Here is an 18,030-nt window from a genome sequence, read left to right on the forward strand (position 1 = left end):
AAATTTAAATATAAATATAAATATTAACTGTTATTTTCGTAAATATATGAGTCATTAAGTTATTTGTGTATTATATTCCTATTAATAATTAATCCATTTTTTTAATGTATTTTGAATTTTTTATATTAAAAATGTCAATGGGAATTTTAATTAAACAATAATAATTTTCATTGATGAAATTTTCAAGATGGAATATGCCTTCATGAAATTAACAAAAAGAATACTTAAAAAAAATTATTTATTTATAAAAATGTGTAAAAACGAAATTGATTTTAAAAAATAAGGGAGGAAAAATCAAAATTTAACCATAAAATTATCAAATTATATTAATTTTTATCCTAAAGTTTCAATTTCATCAATTATGAGATTATACGTCTCATATAATCTTGATTTTAAATTAAAAAAAAAACGTGCAATTTTTTCGTCTAATAAATTTTTGTTCAAAAAGTCGTTTAAAAAAGTAGTCTCTCATATATGAATTATAATAGCTCGAGTCCACCATTGAGTAAAAAAACCATCGACATGTCTCTACAATAATATAATATTGCTCGTTTAAGATAGACACTATCCACATATATTGCCTCAATGATACAATATTGTGAATTCGAGAATAAACCTCCATGGGTTTGTTTTTTTGTTTCGTGAAGATATGTCTTCTTACTTATATATTCACGAGAAAAGCTAACGTACGATCTTGATTGTGTTGGATGATGAAAGTCCCACATCTGCTAATTTAGGGAATGATCGTGGGTTTATAAACAAAGAATACTCTCTCCATCGGTTTGAAGCCTTTTAGGAAGCCTAAATTGCTCAAAGTGAATAATATCATATCATTGTGGAAAGTCGTGTTTGTCGAATAGATTGCATTGTCGTTAACTAGATAAGACATCATATATATTTTTTCGAGTTGAATCATAGTACATACCAATTGTGTAAATTGATAACAATGGAGGGGCTTAATTGCAAAATGAAGCGACCAGAAGTTGTTGGGGGTTAAAAATGGGAAGAATTGAAGACATGGTGGAGATGTTTTTTTTTCCTAAAAACGAGGAGAAACCAAAGGAAGAACAAAGAGGATCAGGTCAAAGCTGTGGGTTGTATTTGGAAAAGTCAACGATTGTAATGGTCGGCTTTAATAGGGGTGTTTTATTTATTATTTTATTATTTTATTATTTTAATAAGAAAAAAGAAAATAATAATTTTTAAAAAGAAAAGAGGAAAAAAGAAAAGGGAGGGGGGGGAGGGATTCAGTTGAGAGTAATTGGGGCTCTCATTGAATCGCCTCCACCAAACAAAAACTCTAAAATCCCATTTCTTCACTCCATGGTTTCTTTCTTTCCTTCCTCAAGGTACGTTTCTCTCTCTCTCTCTCTCTCTCTCTAGAATTTCGATTATCGTCTTTCTTTTACGACACTCGTAGAGCTCAGGATCGAACTTTTGACGTCAAGCAAGGTAATAAGATGTCTTATATCTGCTAAGTTAGGCTCGGTTTGCTTTTTTTTTTTTTTTTTTCCTTTCATTGTGACGTTTCTTTAATCTTGGTTATATATACGTTTTTTTCCTTATACTTCGATATTGTATTGTTAAATCTATCATGTCTTAACGAGTAAATATACGACTAAGAGAAACTCGAGTTTTGAATCGTGTAAAGGAATAAGCGATTGAAACTGTCATGTAATTTTTGTTTGGATGAACGGGTTGGTTTATGAAGACTTTATTGATTTGTGAGGAATTTAAGAAGAGTAAAACGTGTTTTTTTAAACATTTTAAAAGTCTTTTCGTTTATGATTTAGGGTTTTAGAGGTCGTTTTGTTTGAAATTAAGAGTCGGTGTGTCGGGTTGTTGTCAAAATTGTAATTTATCAAACTTTTATAAGAATAAATTTTGTTTGTATTTTGTTTAAGAAATTAATATTGGAAACCTTATATATAATTTTAATAGATAATATTTTTTTTAATCCACTTAAAAATATTTATTTTAATTGGATGACTGATTATTAGTAAATAAGTTAATTCATTGATGTATTTTTATCTATAAAAAATAATTAAATAACTATTTGATTATTTAATTTAAATTTATTATTATTAATTATAAAATTATGATGTATTAACAATGAATGAAACTAATTAAAATTAGTCTCAATAAATAATAAATTGATTATAAATATTAAAAGTTAACTTTTTACTGAAGTAATTTATTTAATCCCAATTAGCTAATTAAATAGTATTTAACATACGGTTAGCTAATTACTGATCATTTTATTAAATAAGTATTTTCATCTATTTAATAAACTTTTATATCTGTATAAATAAATTAAATATATATTTACATATGTTATTGTTGACTTATACTAATTAAATAATTAATTACATTAATTTTGATAAACCATGATCAATTAGTTCAAAATAAAATTATAAGGCAGAAGAATACATTATTTTCATAAATCACTTAGCACCAAACAGACCCATAAAATTATGTATTGATATTTTCGTAGGATGTTTTCACTTCGAAACTCTTATCCGTTCCCATGTTTTAAAAGTGCTTTTATTTTTTCTTTTAGAATACAACTTTCATATTCTTCTTCTAAAAATCAAACGTTTAAAACCTCCATTTTGATCATCAGAAACTCGTGAACTCGTGAACATTTGAATTTCTGATCTCGTGATCTTAGATCTTATTGAAAATGTAGGTAATGCTTGTACTCTGGAAGCTGAGGTAGCTGAATGGCAACAAGTAGAGCAAAAGAAAGCTGTGGTTTGGGGAAGGAGAGGAAGATCACAACTCCCAGTTCTGTCACCATTCCTAATCCTAATACTTCAACCAAGAGAACTCCAAAGTCATCTCCTAGAGGCATCTCCACTGATCAAAAGCTATCTTCCTTTCCTTCTTCACCATCACCATCTTCTTCTTCTACTCATTCTCTTTCAATCCTCCCTCAGAAACATGTTCCGAATTACCTCAAATCCACGGCCAGCTCCCGTCACGATCATAACTTTAAGCCGATCAAGAAGTCTGCAGGCCCTGCGCCGATACCCGAGGGCAAGCCTAGTTTGAATAGAAGAAGATCTTTTGACAAACCACCACCGGCTATGCAACGTTTGGGGAAGCCATTTCGATCGCCTGAACCGAGGAATAGGGCTGCTCATGCTCCGGTCCGGTCTTCCTCTTTTGGGGCCAAACCATCCACCACACTTGTCAGCTCTACAAAGACTGGTTTTTTGGAGAGATCAGGTTCCAAAATCTACAAGGTGGGAGGGAAAACACAACAATCAGTTCAAACATTTAAAAGTAGTAGTAATTTAAGGAAAAGCTTGAAGAGAGAATCTAGCAATGCTGCTTCTGCTTCATCAGCAGAAATGGTTCCCAAGACTAAGAATGCTGTTGAACATGTAGGTCAGAGTCCTGTTTTAGTTCTCGGTGTTAATGAGGAGGACTTAAAGAAGATCGAGTGCGAACTCGATCTGTGTCTTCCGGATCCAAGGCCTGAATTAGATAAAGAACTTAGTACTACTGATCAGGTTGAAAAGAGGCTTCACCATCATCAGCCTATACAGGACACAAAGATCTTCAAAGTAGTTGGTTCTAATAAGAAAGTGGAAGAAACTCCTGGGGCAGCTGAGACTGATAATGCCAAATCGTCGATCTGGGAAGACGAAAATCAAGAACAAAATGAAGGGGAAGGAGAAGAAGAAGCTAAAGAAGAGGAGAAACCAGAGAGAATTGAAGTGGAAAAGGAGGAAGTTTATGGTGTTGTTGCATCAGAGGAAAGCACAAACAACAAAAATGAAGAAGAGAAGAGCCACACCGATCCCATTCAGGAAGGAGTCATTGTTTTAGAACACAAAGAAGCAGAAGATGGGCAGAGTTCCAAGGAAGAAAATCACAACAGTACAGAGAAAGAGGCCGAAGCGACCGAGAAGGTGGCAGCCGCCGCTGCCGCAGCAGCAGAAGCAGCCAAACCACGACAAGGAGGACCAGGGAGAAAGGAGTCTCCAGCAGTGTACAATCATGTAATAGAGGAGACAGCAAGTAAGCTTTTGGAGAAGAGGAAGAACAAGGTAAGGGCATTGGCAGGAGCATTTCAGACAGTCATTGACTATGAATCTTCATCCAAATGACAGATAACTTCCGGCCATTTTCACATTCTCCATTGATTAACAGTACAACATCCATTTGAACGCTAAATTGTAGAGAGTTGAGGTTTTGGTTCTTCCTATTTTTCCTTATGGTTCGTTTCTGAGTTTCTTTACATGTACTAAATGACAGAATTTGGGAGAGAAGATTGTATCAGTTTGTTCTTTTTTTTCCCTATGCAACCTGTTGAATTACAAACTTTGAAGCACGTTGTATAATTAATTTTTTTGTTTTAGTAAGAAACCCAGTTTTCATTCAAAAGAAATCGCCCACAAAAAAAAAAAAAGAAAAAGAGAGAGAGAGAGAGAGAGAGAGAGACCCCAACTAAATAGAGTTTATTTGCTGCCTTAAAATTTTACAGAATAAATAAAAATAAACATTTAATATCTAAAGAAAAAAAGGGTAAACTTTATTTTTCAAGATCCAAAGCATGGTCATAACACTTTATTCTATTTCTTTCTTAAAATTTAGTAGCTAAAAATTTGTATTAAAGAGCTTCCTTTTTGTATAAAAATTAAACAAAATTAAGAATATGCCAACCAAAAAAACATTTTGAAAGCACAAAATACACAATAAATCAAATCATAAAAATAAAAGGACCAAAGTATTTAAGCCCGCCAAAGACTAATTTTGAGCAGCAACCGAACCATCCTCTCAATCGTAGATAAAAATAAAAAATAAAAAATAAAAAAATTAAATCGTCTTAAAGTAAGATTAACTACTCCATTACAGTTCTTTACAAAATTGATAAAAAATTAAAAATTAAAAAAAAAAAAAAGGAAAAAAAAAGAAAGAAAAACGTGGGCACTTTCGAAACCTCGAACAAAAATAAGACCTTTTTTTTTTTGTCTTTATTGGGCTGTCTTACAATATTTTTTTAAAAAAACATTAATGCCCAAAAAAATATTGAATAGAAATAGAAATAAACAAAAAAACAAAAGTTGTACGATTAGATATAAATAGATTTGTTTTTTAAAATCTGGAAAGAAAAATAAACAAGGTAAAAAGAGTTGAATTAGAGCACCTAGGATTGGTCAAACCTGGAGATCCACGTGTTCCTACTGTGAAGACGAGTGTACAAAATTCCCCCATCTAGACTTTGTTCCGAATCTAATACTTTTCTTCTCCTTCTTTCTGGAGTGGGTCAGAATCTTCTAGATACACGCGGTTCTCCACCATAACAGGCCAAACCCCAAGGAAACCTTAAATTCCATGAAACTTCCTTCTTTCTCTCTCTATAAAGTCTTCCAAGTCCACCACTTTCCCAACCAGATTTTTCATCCAAAACCCAAAAAGGAAATCAGTAAGCAAACAAACAATAACAGAAAGAAGCCTAGAAGCCAAAGAAAAGCAAGAACCTGAAGGAGGTGACAAGATGTGTTTGGTGTTCGTGTGCGATGAGGATCAGAGGGTGCTGTCCAGGCAACCAGCTCCAGGGGCTTGCCCCTTCTGCGGAGGCATGATCCAGGCCACCGACGTTGAAAGCCAATGGAGGTTCTGCTTCCTCCCCCTTTACTGGAAAACCAAACGCAAGTTCTATTGCACCATGTGCACCAGACAACTCGTTATACAGTAGAAACACTACTATCTTACAGAATTTTTTTTTTTTTTTTTTTTTTGTACTTTTTCTTCATGATCTGTGAAGTTTAGACAGGGGGTTGACCTATTTTATCTTTGTTTTGTGATTTTAATCAGTGATTGTGTAAAGAAAACTATGACTTTAAAGAAATAGAGATTCCATATACGTACCTTGATTGTTCCAAAATATTGGCCTTTCTTCTGCCACGTCTCTTTTATGATTATGAGCTACTTCGCGTGTGCCGCATGATCTCTGCAGAAACGGTTTGTAATTCTGGATGTCTTCGAAAGTAGAATTATACATATCTTAATATGAACTAGAAGATGGGCATAAAAAATGAAATTACTCATCAGTTCTTTACAGTTCAATATTGCATCACTTGCAGAGTTTCAGTTTTTTGAAAAATGCTGATACAACAGATTTGGGGTAGGGTTTGGTCGCAAGACATGTTGGAATGTTCTCTGGTTGTTCTATCCATAGTTTGTGGGCGATTGAATTTTCTTTAAGTTTCTCCGACAAGTTGACGATCTGAGTTTCTCCCTTCACCTCAAGAGTAACCTACATAAAGTTAAACAAAGTCAGTACTGACTTCAGGGAACAAGAAGTCCAGAACGACTTAAGGGATCAATGAAATGCAGAACAACTATAATTTCAACTAATTAAGTTGCACGCGATAAGAATCTGATGTGCAAGGAAACTTCCAATTGGCAGTTCAATCGTTTTGCAAGCTTGAAATGATGAGGTTAGCATTAACTATGGGGCTGGTTACACAGGCCAATGCGAAATGGAGGTGAAAAATTCCTTGGAAGCTGTAGAACTAAAAAAACAACCCTCTTCTTTCCCTACGACTCTACGAATACGGTGGAGAGCCTAGAGAGATACAACCGTATGAATATTAGGTGGAAAAATCAGAACATTCAGCAAACAATACGAGCAGGGATGACTCAAACTTCAGAATAGCAAAAATATAGTTTAAATGGAGAAACACAAGAACCGAAACAAAAATAGTTTTCCAGTAAACAATTGTTCTTCCAAAATGCTTGACAGACGCAAAATGTTCTTTCCAGAATTAAATAAATCAACCAGCGACCAGAACCATAACACGAAAGCTCCAAATTGCTCAGACTGTCTCATCTAGAACGACTTAACAGCGCACCAACGGAGCAAATTTCCAGTTTATCAACAGAGAAGGTTCGAGGCTACACATGGATACTACATTTTGTCCGTCCGAGTTCGAAGCACAACACATCAAATTTTAAAAATGGAATCAGAAGTTCGACCAACCTTATGCATAGAATCGATATTGTGTGGACTACAGTACTCGGAAGTTTGGGGATCGTCTTTGTTCAACCAAATAGCGGAGACTGAAGCATGGCATCCCTGAGTTACGACGCTTCCAAGTGGCCACGAATCGATCAGATCTCTCCGGAGCACCACGTACTGAATCAAAACGTCGGCTGCCTTCTCCACGATGTCGTCCGGTGGAGGAGCGGAATTACTTTCAGCGGATTCACTCATAGAAGCGGAGCTAAATAGATTCGAATTTCGGTTACGAGAGCGGAGACTGAGTGAAGAAGAGGGCCAAACCCTAGACCTCGAACACGAACAGAGCTTCGTGGATTTGGAAATGGAGAAAGTGAATCGAGACGCTGAAATTACAGAAATCATGATATCTTCACACAAAGTAGCACATGATGCTACCGAACTTTCAGATTTCAAGTGTAAACGTCCGTCCAGAAATTCTATGTGGGCCTTTTGGGCCTAAATACAGGGCCCACTTTGTTTGCGCCTAGGCCCAATATAATATGAATAAAATAATTTTTTTTTTTTTTAATGAAAAATAGTATATCCCTATCTATATTATTAGAATGAAAATTGTGATTATGGAAGATTTAGAAAATATTTTTATTATTTTGGATCTATTTTGATTTTATTTTTTTAACAAATGTTTATTAGGTTGATAATTAGTACTCTAACTAGCGGTTCAATTAAAATGGAATGAATTTAGAGTCCATGTACCATGCATATGCATCAGACTCGTGCGACATGACCATGTTATCTATTTAATTTGTAAATCTAAGAGGGAAGACTAGAGATATTCATTTAACCTGCAGAGTTATGGCCCATGAGTACCCGTCCCAAATGGATAGGGATACTCAATCTAGAGAGCAAAATGAATGAGTGGGAAGAGATTTCTCCTAATTAAATAAATGGGGTCAGAGACGAGGATTATATTTCCTATCCCTACATAATTTTCTAACATGTTTCATTTCGTTAATATAAATATAGATATATTTTCAGTTATTTCAAATTAAGATGAGTTTTGTTTCAAGTTCGATATTTTACTAATGAAATAGTTCGATTCTAATTTTTAATAACATGGACAACCAATTATTTAATTTATATTGAAAAAAATGAAAAGGATAGATTAAATGTTTTTATTTAAAATGACTATTTTAAAAAAATAAAAATAAACGAAGAACCGTTCCTACAGGAAACTCTATCCTCGTTCCAATCCTTGCAAAAATAAATGGAGAATTTTACGGGGTAGGGACCAGGAGCCCATGGACATCATTAGTGAAGACTATCAAACCGTTTTTTTTAACATACTCTAATCTTAGAAAATATTTCAGGAGGTTACTTCAAAATTCCTAGGATTAATGTCTCGCTTATTTATATATATATATATATATATATATATATATATATATATATATATATATATATTAAATAATAATAATAATATCATCAAGCATCCCCATCATTGATTTGACTAATCTTTAGTTGCTTACAAACGTGAAAAAAAGAACCAAAAAATTATCTCCAAAGTCATTGCCCCAACTATTTTAGGACATAACTTTAAATTTATTCCATTTTCACCCCAACTAACAAACATAATTAAAAATCTCCCACTATTCCAAACATTAATGTGTTAAAACATTCGCATCCAAATTTACGACCTAACGATCCTATCTTTTTATCTCTTTATCTCAACTTTTTAAATCAATCGAAATAAAAATGAATATTATTAAAATCTTAGGTCTGAATTCTTCTATTGGATTTGACTCGGTTGATTATCCTTTCAAATTAAGAAAAAATAATTGAAATTTTATAAGATTTAAAGGACGAAATTGAAATTCTAAAAATATAATATAATATAGTACTCGTCCATATATTAAGGATTTATTATATATTTATCCTTATATTTTTAAAAATTCCAATTTAAAAATTAGTTTTTGTTCTCTATAGGAATATATATTTAGTTTTTTCTGACATCAAAATTATAAATACTAAAATTTAGTAACTAAATTAATATTTTAAGTGAAAATATGTTTGCTAAAACGGAACTGAAAAAAATAATATAAATTACATTAAATGATAATTTTAATTTTTAAATTTGAAATTTCATTTTGCTTATATAAATGGTGCATCTAGTCGTTATTATCCAAATTCTAAAATGCAAAATTATATGAAGATTTTTTTTTTGTTAAATGAAATTAAATTTTAAAATTCACCATCAAATATGTACTTAAAAATATAAAATACAACTACATTATATTATTTTCAAATTTTTATTTTCACATTATTCAATAGTTTTTCTTAGATATAAAATTTAAATATATACTTTATAAACTAATTGATTTTAATTTAAATCTATAAATATAAAATTAAAAGTTATATAGCTTAATTTAACTAAAAAAAAAAAAATACTATTTTATGTATAATGGATACAATACATATACGACGAGAAAATAAAATCAAGGGGAAAAGAAAGGGAAGAAACAAATAAACAAAACAAGGAAAAATAGAGAGAGAGAAAGAGAGAGGGTAAGGCTATGGATTATTGTTCTTCTTGTCGATCGATATCATGGTGCTCCTGTTGCAGATCCGCCAGAGAGAAGCTTCTAGACTTAAAGCTCATCAACCTTCTGTGATTAAAATCTGAAAATCTTTTTTCCTTCGGTTCTTCTTTTTCATCTTCAGTATCTTCTGAAGAATATGGAGCAAGTGATTCATCTTTGTCGCCGTCGCCGTCGTCGTGGTGTTCTTCTTCTCTGAGCGCTAACAGAGGCATCGACTTAGGGTTTGGCCAGGTGTAGAAGGAAGTTTTCCTGGCCAATTTCGACGCAATAAAAAATCGCCTCCTCTTGTTGAATGAGTTTTCAGGTTTCTCAATGTCTTTTACTGATTTCGCCTCTGCTAGATTCGCAAACGATTTCGATTTTCCAGAAAAATGACTCGATAAGCCTCTCCTGGTTTAAAATTTCAACAAATCTCAAATTGAGGCCAGCAAATTGAGCAGGATAAATTTCTTTAAATCGAATCGAGTGATTGAGTTTATTTCCTTCAATCAATCGATCAAACAACAGAGGAAGAGAAGGAAAAGGAAAACTAACTTACTTAATTGGAAGAGACCTTTCCAACGATCCAACAGAGTTCAATCCTGCATTTAATTTACTCTGAACTTCCTCGCGATCTCCGCCAGTGGACGAAACGCTCTCCTCATCGCTATCATCATCAGGAACTCCAATCGACGACGAGGAATCGGAACGGTAATCGATTTCATCCTCCGGACCTTTACCGGACGCGAAGCGTCCGAAATCCGATTTGATAGAGTTCCAAGGCGAATCAACACGGTGCTGCGGCGGCGGAGATACGGCGGTTCGGTCTCTGACGAAAGAGGAAGAAGAGGCGTCCGGAATGGTGAAAGAGGGAGGACCGAAGAGAACCTCCATGATCGTGAAGATTGAGAATCAAACGGAAGTGGAAGTAGCGGAGATTCCTTCTTCGTTGTCGTGAGACGTTGGTTGAAGAGATAGTGCTGCCATTTACAGAGAGAGAAAGGTATGAAACTGGAAGGGAAAATGCGTTCCATTAAAGGAAGAACTGCAAAAAAAGGAAGCTGCTGATTATTATTATTATTATTATTAGTAGTATTTTAAAAAAGGCAAATTTTCGGACCAGTTTTATCCAAATTATGGAAATTAATACCATCAGCCTAATACTCCAAAAAGGAATAAATAAATAACAAAACGTAAAAATATTATTGCCCTAAAATTTAATTTATTTCCTGGTCAAATTACGGCCTATGAATTTTCAGACAAGTGGAAATTAAATAATTCAATATTAATTTTTTTATGAGAAAATATAAAATAAATTTTAAATGATTTAAAGCATGGTTGAGATTCACCCTGAAAATACAAAAAAATAATTTTAATAATTTCCAAATGATTTTTTTTTTGTAAATTTATAAAGACTAATTTCGTGATAATTTTCGTGTATTTTTAAGTCAAACACATTTACTCAGCTTTTAAGGATTAAATTTGTAATTTAACCTATTTAATTAAAACAAATTCTCGAGAATTATGTGTTATAGCTTTAAAGATCAAACCCATATTTTATATTTTTAACATTATATTCCTAAAATAAAAATTATACGATAGATAAATAGCAGTTTAATGAACAAGTTGTACTATGATTCAATTAGTCTAAGTATTTAATTCTTTCGAGTAATGTTTTTAAAATGATAATATTATAATGAAATAAAAAAAATTAATTTGTAACTAATGTTTTTTTATATTCTAAACTTGGTGGACAAGTCCGCAAGTAATTAAAATTTGAATTATTTGAAAATTCTCTAAATATTAGAATCTTAATTTATCACATTCTTTTATTTGGATTTTGTTTTCATAAATAAATTCCTGAAACGACGCCGTATTAGCCACGGAATAAATTTTGACCGGTTCAAGATGACGTGGCAGGGACAGGAGCAAGGAAAAAACGTCAGACCAACCTAAGAGAGAGAGAGTAAAAAAATAAAATTAAAAAATGATGGGTCCCACTTTATTCATAATTTTGGTAATCTTTTCTTTTTGCTTTTTTTTAATTCAAATAAAATCCGAATTGATATCCTTATCCAATTAAATATGTATGTAATTATAGCCCAATCCTATTCCATAAAAAAAAACATTAAATTATTGTCCAACGTGTCCTTTAAACCAATTTGATCGATTGAGTTGGATTGTAGGATCAATTTAGTTGAGGTAGTTCGAGTTTAAATTAAAAATGTATACAGGTTGGATTAGAAAAACTTTTTGGACCAGTCTGAAATTTCGAGTTAGTTAAGTTGGTGACCCGAACACTTCGAATAGAGTTCACAACCAATATTAGGTTTTCGAGTTGAGTTGAGTTGGGTTGTTCATTTCTTTAAATTATTTTTTAAAAATAGTACTCATGTATAATATATGTTATATTAATAATTAAAATCTCGTAAAACTCAAATATCAAACATTTATAAATCAAACCCAATCCAACTTGTATGGTTTGAGTTGAGTTGTTCGGGTGTGTCGAATTCTCAGATCATAAGAAGTATGTACAGATATATTTACAATATTTCTTTATATATTTGCTAGTCATGTACTTAGACTACAAAGAAAACAATATCTACTAGTCATAAACTTAGACGGTTACATAATCTTCTGACATAGAGAAAACCGACTCAGCCTTGCGAGCCTACATGAAATAAATTTAAATATTAAAATTTGAGAGAATAAAATAGAACAAAATTCAAAATAGGAGGACAAAAATTATATTTTATTTTTATTTATTTTTTGAATGGTAGAAAAGGGTATTAATTTAAATTTCAAATAAATTCTAGAAGATAAGCTTTTGTGTTTATCTATTTTTGACTTTTCACATCCAAATCTTTATTCCATTTTGACTTTAATACAGACATTATTCATGCACCTATTTGACCATGTGATGATAATGATTTTTTTTCTTTTAAAATTCACTTTAATTTATTAATAGGCTACCGACATATATATATATATATATATATATATATATATATTAATATAAGAGATCTAAATCATAAAAATATGAGTTTCTTTTATTAAATTATAAATTTATTTTAAAGAATATTAATTGATATTTAATAGATATTTGAAATTGAATTTTAAATTTAATATGTTCTTCGTATATTATAAAATTTTAAAGAATTTAATTGATATATTAGGTATAAATTTAAATTTTATATTTATGGGAATTCTAATTTTAATTTTGTTGTTTAGTAGATCAATAAATTAAAAATATTAATTAGGTTATTTTAGGGGGAAAAAATAGAGATTTAATGGATAAATTGAGGTTGAATTTCTTTAATTTTAAATTGAAAAAATAGACCACAGATATAAAAGAAATTAAAGATTAAAATTGTATATATATTTTTTCACTTTAAAATTAATTTAATTTATGTAGAAATAAAAACTAATATCTGATTCCGCTATTATTTATTTATAAAAAAATAAAATGTTTAATTAAAATTAAATATTACATATATGTTTGAATGGATAAGCTCTAAAATCCCAACCAATAATTTATTTGTGATGTCGGTTGGACTGAATGAAACAATCACAATTTCATTAATTTTAAAAGAATTAAAATTTAATAGAAAAAAAATGCAATTTTTTAATTTTGATTTAAATTCTAATTATTTTTTTCAACAATTTTTAATAAAAAAAAGAGGATAATTTCACGAGACCTTTTAAGTGAAAACAAAATTTAAATTATAAGAGTATATTCAAAATAAATAATATTATACGAACATAGAGAATAGAGTGTCCTTATCAATTGATATTAAAGTCATGATCGAAGCTTAGCTATTTACCGAATAGATCTTTACTATCTTAACCTATAATTCGTTAGCTTTATTGTCCGTTGTGGATGAATTCCTATCTTAGATTGAACGACAATAAAATAAGACAGTTTTCTATATCTAAGACGGGTTTTCGCACGTGCCTAAAGGTGGATAAAGTTCTAGCTTCTAAAATTGATTGCTTTTTTTCAGGCTCGAGAAGGGCTTAATTGCAAATAACCTTTTAAAAAAGTCTACAAACTAAATTAGTACTTTTTGTAGGGACTAAAATAAAAAATAGAAGAAATGTAAGGACTAAAAAATAAAAATGATAAGAAATGAAAGAGAGAGAGAGAGAGAGGGAGGACAATAAGTGGAAATATAAAGAGAAATCTATTAGGGGTCATAAAAATCTTTTAGAGTGCTTTTTGTTGAACGGAAATAGCCGCCGTGGACCCCACAAACAGAGCATAATTGGGATTTTTTTTTATATATAATTATAATAAATTCATTAATATCCATAAATTTTTAAAAAGTAGATTAAAAATACTAATGATTTTGATAATTAGGATGTTATTTAGTTAGAAGTCGGTTTGATTTGGACGAAATAAATTAGGTTTATTAATTGATTAAGTCGTCACATCGTTTTTTTATTGGAGTTCAATAGGTACGAGAGAAAAATTTAAATCTCTAACATGTATTTTGAGACTTCGAGGATATATGTTAGGCTCGATTAAATCATAATAACCCATTTATAAAAATAAAAAAAAAATTACAAAAATGATTATTTAAGAAAAATAGATCAAAATTATTGCAAAATTTCTTCTGGTTGGTGGCCGACAGAGATTGAAAGGCAGCACTTGTGAGCGTTCTATTGGTCGTTTCTTTTTAGAAGATCACCGAACGGTAAGCGTAAGCCCTAAAAACATTACAAAGGATTGTTTCATTTGTGGGGGAAAATCAGATTTGTAGCTTAAAAATCTGATGTTCTTTGAAATTTAATGATTGTATTTTAAACCTAATTTTATTAAATTTTAGGACAATTTATATGAAAATTCATTTTTATATATTTTTTTAATTAAATTTATAGCTTGGTAAAATTTCAATTTACATATATACAAACTCGTTTTCCACAAATCATCGAGCTTAACTTTTAAACAACATAAAAAGAAAATTACTCTTTTGACCCTAAAGATTTAAGATATACCCTTATATCCTAGCTTCCAAGAAAATAAATTTAAAAGGCTCTTAATTGTTACGTCCACCGGTAGTAGGTATTATCTGCTTTGACTCGTTACGTATTACTGTTAGCTTTCACGATTATAAAACACATATGTTAGCGGTTTCTACACCCTCTATAATGAATGTTTCGTTTCCCTCTCAAACCGACGTATGATCTCGCAATACAATAGCCCCGACATTTAAACAAGTCCTTTAAACATGTAAAAATACACATTCACGAGAATTATTAGTTTGCAATCTCAAATGATACAACCCTGAACTTTAGGAGTACAAATAGACGAAATTAAGGAATGGAAAGTGTGATAATAAAGAACTTTAAGCATCACAATTCAACCATGACCCGATATAACCGACCGAAGCACAACACAATTAATAAAGATAGTAATTGTTAGAAATCACGACTCTTCACAATGATATGATATTGTCCACTTTGAGCATAGACTCTCTAATGGCTTTGATTTGGGCTTCCCCTAAAAAGTCTCATACCAATGGAGACAGTATTCCTCGGTTTATATCTTCAATGTGGGACCCACTCCCAATAATCCTCAATCCTCAACAGTAATTATCATTTCAAATGTCGATAGTTTAATCTAAACCTGCCATTGTTGAGCCCGACCGACCGACGGACGGACGAATCAAGAAAATAAAAACAATGCCTAACCATTCTCATCCATAACAGACAGCAAAGAAAAACCATTAGGCATCACAAACAGGTTTCATGGATGGGTAGATAAACATTTTTACTTTATAACCAATTGGCTTCTTCCTCCCTACCTTACGATGAGCAAGAAGTGTTATATATTAAAGAATTATACAAAAATCTAACAAATTACACTATCTGGCTTTGCTTAATCAATAATGAGTGAAGGGAGATGGAATATAATAGCTATAATCTTAAAGTATCATCTACATACCTGGTATGTCTTTGATCTTGTTCATCATTGAGCCCACAAAGCCTTTGGCATGAGCTAGGGAGCCAATATTTCATTCCTCATTGCCGATCCCCTTGTCCGAACCTGGTTCAAGGCGTCGGGCAATTCAGGATACACGAGTCAAGCTCAGTCATCCATTGAAAGTGATAAAAATGGTGGTTGGATGGTCACAGAACCATGGAGTTGGAACGACGATGATCTGCGGCCCCATTGCTGAATTTCCCACTAGTCTGCCTAACTTTGAGGCTGCTGTACCGAAGCGGCTTTGGGTGAAAGAGGGACAGCAACATTTTCTCCAGATTCTGCACGGTGTACTTCGCATACTTACTCGAACTTGCATCTTGCTCAACCAGAGGGCCATAATTTTGCATGTAGCTACGGTAAACGGGCACGATGGTTTGAACGATAAGTTGGCATGTCTTCTCCCTCAATTCTCTGTCAGTTATAACCCAGTTTGACTGCTTCTTGTACATGTCTTCAAAAGCTTCATTGAATGTCTTTAAACGTTTCTTAACAAGATCGCGAGCAGTCGCTCGTCCACCTGAGAACATAATCAAACCCTCCCTGCTTAAATGACTAGGAAGTTTACTCCAGCTATCCCTCAAGAAAACTGCAGCATAGTAATCCTTGTACTGTTCATGTTCCTTTACTTTGTCTACCATTAGTTCTCCGACTTTCGTTCCTTTGAGGTGCTTGTATAGATGCCAATGATTGTTCATAGCGAAAAAGTTCGACAAGGTCGAATCTTCATAAGCCTTTATCCAAGTGTCCAGATTCTGCTCAATGGCTTTGACAAGGTTCGTTACCTCACCGACAAGAAGAGCCTCTTGGAACTTTTCTTTCTTCCAACTCCGGTGAATGACGAGGGCCTGGGTCAGGATCGGCCTATAACCATCGCTGAGCAGTTTATTACTGTAATCGATAATGAAGTTAACCAACCTTGAAACTGCCCCATCTAAAGGTGGAGGATTTTGCCTCTGGAGCTCCACCTGAACTAGAAGTTCCCAGAAAATCTCGGCTACGCCATCGATAACCCTCTTAATTAGATCTCGAGTCAAGTTTTGAATTTCCAAACAGGCAGCCCCGCCGAACAGCCTATTAAAGTCGAGTCTCAGTTTGTTCAAGGATGCAAAGATATCTAACAACTTCAATAGCTTAATAGGATCATTCTTGCTTTCTGTAACAGTTTTCCCAAATTGAAGAAATGCAAGAATACCAGCTTGAGTTGCTATCTTTGCAAAACAGCCCATCCAAACATCCAATCCTATCCTCTCAAAAACATCATTACAAAGCTTGAACTCAGCTTCAAACAAATGTTTCACTGCAAACTCCAAATGTGTTCCCCATTTCGCAATGTACCCCTCGATGCTCTGTACATCATTGAACTCGGAAACCGATATCTCCAAGTAATCCAAACCAAGAGCCTGCAAACTAGCCCTAACGTTACAACTACGAACTTCAACGTAAATGGATATGCATCGTTCGAGTCGTTTATTAGCAATCAATCTCCCAAGAATGGCTTGAAGTTTGTGAATAACAGTCACAGGCAATGGAGATGGAGCAATGCAAGCTTGGTCACTGACAGACGCCGCAGAAGACATGGGAAGGGGAACGCTGTGCTCCGTTAACAGACGCCTAAACTCGTTCTCTAGTTTATCTAAAGCAGCATTCAAAAGGCCTCCATCAAGCTCAGTCTTCTCCTCATCACTCTGTAAATCCCTCAGTTTCTTCAACGAGTTCTTCAAACTCCCAAGATATTTCTCATCAGCAACAGTATTATCTTCCAAATACTCAACTATGTCCTCCAACCACTGGATTCCCAGCCCACAGTTATCTCCCAAGAATCTCAATGCCTCTTCCATACGTTTCAACACCGACAAATAACCAGGGAGATCATTCCGCGGGTCCGATAACAGAGACTTTTCAAGGCCATGAACAGCATCAAAAACCTTAAGCACCGCCGCCGCAGGGCCAACAGCACGGTTTATATGGCCACCGACGGCGACGAGGGCTTCCTTATCAGCACGAATAGGCCGAACAGCCGCTTCTAAAGTCGGCAATCTTTGGCTAATCTCCTCCAATCTCGACCCAGCTTTCTGCAACGCAAATCCTAGAGCCCTAGATTTCTCTAAACTAGCCTTCAACGACCTAGTAGCAGACACCAAATTCTCAATATTCTTCTTCCCCTTCCCATCAACCAACACCGGTGCCGTCATTTTCTACACAAACCCTAAACCCCCCAATAATCAAGATTTTCCAGAATCAAAATCGCCAGTTAAAACCCGAAATCAAGAGCAAGAGAAACGGCGGGAAACAAAAAAACAACAAATGAAACGAAGCTTGTTTGTAAATTTCCGGAAATCACGAGGGAAAACTCCCTGGGAATCATCGAAATGGAGAAAATCCAAAATCAAATAGAATAAGTACAAGAAGTAAACCTCATGCACTGTGTAACTCGCTGGACCAAAACGAAAGAACCCCAATCAGCCAAAAAAAAAAAAAAAAAAAGT

At 33.0% G+C, this 18,030-nt stretch overlaps 5 protein-coding genes across 7 annotated transcripts in view; 2 read left to right on the top strand and 3 right to left on the bottom strand.

The window, feature by feature from the left end:
* Nucleotides 1-1,242: 1,242 nt before the first annotated feature.
* On the top strand, nt 1,243-4,118 carry LOC111492415 (microtubule-associated protein RP/EB family member 1-like). The gene is made up of 2 exons (XM_023141754.1): nt 1,243-1,349; nt 2,690-4,118. Exon 2 carries the CDS (start codon nt 2,724-2,726, stop codon nt 4,116-4,118), a length of 1,395 nt encoding a protein of 464 aa, XP_022997522.1. The 5' UTR covers nt 1,243-1,349; nt 2,690-2,723.
* LOC111491924 (putative peptidyl-tRNA hydrolase PTRHD1) lies at nt 2,589-7,441 on the bottom strand. The gene is made up of 5 exons (XM_023141024.1): nt 6,998-7,441; nt 5,884-6,271; nt 5,493-5,670; nt 5,175-5,393; nt 2,589-3,241 (listed from the first exon to the last, which is right to left on the bottom strand). The coding sequence occupies exons 1-2, from the start codon at nt 7,379-7,381 to the stop codon at nt 6,089-6,091; spliced, it is 567 nt and encodes a 188-aa protein (XP_022996792.1). The 5' UTR covers nt 7,382-7,441; the 3' UTR covers nt 2,589-3,241; nt 5,175-5,393; nt 5,493-5,670; nt 5,884-6,088.
* On the top strand, nt 5,393-5,894 carry LOC111491925. Its single transcript, XM_023141025.1, has one exon. The coding sequence runs from the start codon at nt 5,510-5,512 to the stop codon at nt 5,708-5,710; it is 201 nt and encodes a 66-aa protein (XP_022996793.1). The 5' UTR covers nt 5,393-5,509; the 3' UTR covers nt 5,711-5,894.
* A 1,972-nt stretch (nt 7,442-9,413) lies between the features above and the next one.
* On the bottom strand, nt 9,414-10,592 carry LOC111492307. The gene is made up of 2 exons (XM_023141603.1): nt 10,115-10,592; nt 9,414-9,966 (listed from the first exon to the last, which is right to left on the bottom strand). Exons 1-2 carry the CDS (start codon nt 10,447-10,449, stop codon nt 9,555-9,557), a joined length of 747 nt encoding a protein of 248 aa, XP_022997371.1. The 5' UTR covers nt 10,450-10,592; the 3' UTR covers nt 9,414-9,554.
* Nucleotides 10,593-15,284: 4,692 nt separating this feature from the next.
* Nucleotides 15,285-18,030, bottom strand: part of LOC111491927 (exocyst complex component EXO70A1-like) — a 3,234-nt gene continuing 488 nt past the window's right edge. The window contains exons 2-3 of one of the 3 annotated variants that reach the window (XM_023141030.1): nt 17,959-17,978; nt 15,285-17,750 (exon numbers count right to left, since the gene is read on the bottom strand). In XM_023141030.1, coding sequence (XP_022996798.1) covers nt 15,688-17,736 — 2,049 coding nt within the window. In that variant the 5' untranslated portion in view covers nt 17,737-17,750; nt 17,959-17,978 and the 3' untranslated portion in view covers nt 15,285-15,687. Of the gene's footprint in view, nt 17,751-17,958; nt 17,985-18,030 lie in introns of all 3 variants that reach the window. The other 2 variants (XM_023141028.1, XM_023141029.1) reach the window with 2 other exon arrangements.

The sequence above is a fragment of the Cucurbita maxima genome, unplaced genomic scaffold (genome assembly GCF_002738345.1).
Source record: "Cucurbita maxima cultivar Rimu unplaced genomic scaffold, Cmax_1.0 Cma_Scf00017, whole genome shotgun sequence".
Classification (NCBI taxonomy): domain Eukaryota; kingdom Viridiplantae; phylum Streptophyta; class Magnoliopsida; order Cucurbitales; family Cucurbitaceae; genus Cucurbita; species Cucurbita maxima.